General features: G+C 50.2%; 1 protein-coding gene across 1 annotated transcript in view; it reads left to right on the top strand.

The window, feature by feature from the left end:
- The window catches only part of IFT88 (intraflagellar transport 88), a 69,010-nt gene that overhangs the window by 40,362 nt on the left and 25,186 nt on the right, over positions 1-3,462 (top strand). Inside the window, exon 16 of the mRNA XM_007464509.1 lies at positions 1,046-1,232. Within this exon, the coding sequence (XP_007464571.1) occupies positions 1,046-1,232 (187 nt within the window). The remainder of the gene's footprint in view (positions 1-1,045; positions 1,233-3,462) is intronic.

Below are 3,462 nucleotides of genomic sequence, written 5' to 3'. Positions count from 1 at the left end.
CCAGCCCCTCCCCTCCCCCCACCCCAGCCCCTCCCCTCCCCTCACGTGCAGCTGCTCTGCCCTCCTGGGACCCTGAGGTCATCCCCTCACAGCTCTCCAGTCCCGTCAGCAACCCGTCACTGCTCTTCTAAGTTGTGCCTGAAGCTTAATCTAAAAGACAGGGTTACACGGTTTAGTGTTTATGACAATAGCACCCCGCTCTTAGGGAGTCCACACAGATACTTGTATGTGAATGTTCAGAGCAGCATTATTCATGGTAACCAGGAGTGGGTGGAAACAACCCAGGTGCCCGTGAACTTGGTGGAGGTCTGTGGGACTCGGATGCCCTCTGTGGTCCACAGCCCAGCCTGGCGCGGATCTGGGTCCTCTGCAGGAGGAAGAGCTGGACATGGGTGGGGAGCGGGGGCGAGCTGGGCGGGGGGGGGCGAGACTGGGAAGGGCCTTCAGAGGGTAAGGTGCCGCCACACGGTTCACATCCACGGCCACCGGACAAGGACCACGGGGGAATGGGAGGTGGGAAGCAGTGCCCCTCCCTCAGCCACGCCCACGAGGCACCAGCAGCTACGTTTTGATAGGTGCGAGGCCCTCCTGGCACAGGTGAATGCCAGCCCAGCCGCGTCCTAATTAGGCACTGGCGGTGGGGACGCAGCGGAGGCGTGGACTGTGGCGATGCGGGACCCACCGGCCATGCAGCCAGGGTGACGGGGCAGGAGGGCAGTGGGGCCTCTAGCTGGGTGGATGCCATAGGTGTGGGGAACTCCCACCTGCAGTCAGTGATGACAGGAAAGTGGGTGCTGGAGATGGAACCGCTGATGTGGAAGTGGTGGTGGTGTCCAGACCATGACTGTGGAGCAGTTCGTTGTAAGAAACTTCTTGACAAGTAAAACCTTTTGTGGAGTGAGTCCAGCGAGACCAAGATATGTAAACTATGTGCTTGTTTATCCTGTCTGTAATCTCGGAAAGTCCCTTTATCATGTCTGTAATCTCAGAAGAGGCAGAAGGGGTACAATGAACTTCAAATAATCTGTATATTTTTGTACTTTAGGAGAATGAATTCTCACAAGCCAGTAGCTATGCAGATTTAGCTGTGAACTCTGACAGATATAACCCGTCAGCTCTTACTAATAAAGGGAATACAGTTTTTGCAAGTGGTGACTATGAGAAGGCAGCTGAATTCTATAAAGAGGCTCTAAGAAATGATTCTTCTTGTACTGAAGCACTTTATAATATTGGTAAGTGAAACAGGCAAAATTGCCTTTTTTTTTTTTTTTTGCTTATAAAGCTCCAATTGAGAGGAAGAGTTCCTTGCAACAAAAAGTTGAAAAGAAGACTCTTGAATTATAGACTGTTTTTAATGGAATTAATGACCCAGAATCTGGACGCTTGTGAGATTTGGGTAGATGTAGCCGAAATTCCCTCTAAAAAGACTTCCAGGTTCCTCCCACCGTGGTAGGAGAATGTTTCCCGAATTCCTGCTAATACTGGATATTATAATTCAACTTTTGCCAAATTAATAGGCGGGGGAAAAAATCTCATTTTCTTCCTTTTTTTTCTTTTATAAATTTATTTATGTTTGGCTGCGTTGTGTCTTTGTTGCTGCGCATGGGCTTTCTGTAGTTGCGGTGAGCGGGGGCTACTCTTCTTTGTGGTGTATGGGCTCTAGGTGCATGGACTTCAGTAGTTGTGGCACACGGGCTCAGTAGTTGTGGCATGTGGGCTCAGTAGTTGTGGCATGCAGGCTCAGTAGTTGTGGCACATAGGCTTAGTTGCCCTGTGACATGTGGGATCTTCCTGGACCAGGGCTTGAACCTGTGTCCCATGAATTGGCAGGTGGGCTCTTAACCACTGCACCACCAGGGAAGTCCCTTCCTTTTTAATTACAATTTCAAACATTAAAAAAAAGAGAGAGAAAAAGCATACCTCTGTACCCACCACCTATATTTAACACATTTTTACATTTTGTTATTTTTACTTCAGATTTTGTCTTTAATAAACTGTTAAAGACCTGAAGGCTCACACCACCCCATCCCTCCCCTGCCTGTCAGAGGTCACCTGACCCCCATCGTGTCCCCCTGTCGTGCCCCCCCGTCCTGCCCCCCATCGTGTCTCCCCATCGTGCCCCCCCGGTTGTGCCCCCTCCCCGTCGTGTGCCCCCGTCGTGGCATCCCCCCGTTGTGTCCCCCTCATCTCCCCCACCCCATCGTGAGCTCGTGCTGTTGCAGACACTTGTTGATGCAGTGCAGGCTCATGTCTTGGCTTCAGTGAAGTTTCCTCTGAAGGTTTCTTCTCCTGCTTCTTTGGTTGGCTTGTTCATGTTATCCTCTCTTTACTGTGATGATCTTTCCTGCATGTCTGATGAGCCTGGCCTTCTCCTCGTATCTAGGAGTTTGCAGCTGAGGCGGAGCGGGACCCTCGAGGCCTGCCCGCTCCCCACCATGGCGCCGTCTGTCTCATTGTGTCCTGAGGGTGTCCCGGCAGCTGGGACTGTCCTCCCCGGGCTGGGTTGGGTGGGACGGGAGGGGCAGGGGACATTAGCCACTCTACCTGGCACTGGGGGGTTGGGAGAAGAGGGCTGAGTAGGGGGGCCTGGGGGGCACGAGGCCACTCACCAGGCCCCCGTCCATTTGACCTCTTCATATGTTTAAAGCCTCTCTTAGTCCGTCGCTTAAGGGAGCTTTATAATTTCTTCTGTAAAACAGAATTTTTCTGTTTTTTATGTAGTCAAATTTGGTTTTTGAAAATTTGTGGCTTCATTTGTTTATTGCTTTATGAAGCCCTTCCCTACCCCAAGATTACAAAATCATTTTCCTTTCATGCTTTTATAGCTTTGTTTTTTCTATTTAGTTTTGAAATAAAAATTGAATTTATTTGAAAAAGGAATAAATTCAAGAGAGGAATGTGTGGTTTTTTCGTCATGTGCAATCACTTGTCCTGGCACTGTTTATTACTTGTCCCTTAGTCCTCCTTGAGTTTATTTATTTTTTTTAAAATTTATTTATTTATTCATTCATTCATAAATTCATTCATTCTGGCTGCGCCTGGTCTTAGTTGCAGCATGCATGCAGGATCTAGTTCCCCAACCAGGGATTGAACCCAGCCCCCCATCATTGGGAGCACTTTTTTTGTTTGTTTTGTTTTGTTTTTTTGCGGTACGCGGGCCTCTCACTGTTGTGGCCTCTCCTGTTGTGGAGCACAGGCTCCGGACGCGCAGGCTCAGCGGCCATGGCTCACGGTCCCAGCCGCTCCGCGGCATATGGGATCTTCCCGGACTGGGGCACGAACCCGTGTCCCCTGCAACAGCAGGCGGACTCTCAACCATTGTGCCACCGGGGAAGCCCGGGAGAACAGACTCCTACCCACTGGACCACCAGGGAAGTCGCAGTCCTCCCTGACTTTAACTAAATTCTGTAACCCAGCCTATTTCTGAACTGTTTGTGCTGTTCTTTCAATGTTTGTCATTCC

The sequence above is a fragment of the Lipotes vexillifer genome, unplaced genomic scaffold (genome assembly GCF_000442215.2).
Source record: "Lipotes vexillifer unplaced genomic scaffold, Lipotes_vexillifer_v1.1 scaffold2116, whole genome shotgun sequence".
NCBI lineage: Eukaryota > Metazoa > Chordata > Mammalia > Artiodactyla > Lipotidae > Lipotes > Lipotes vexillifer.
Note: the sequence above shows the minus strand (reverse complement) of the source record. Positions and strands in the feature narration are given on the sequence as shown.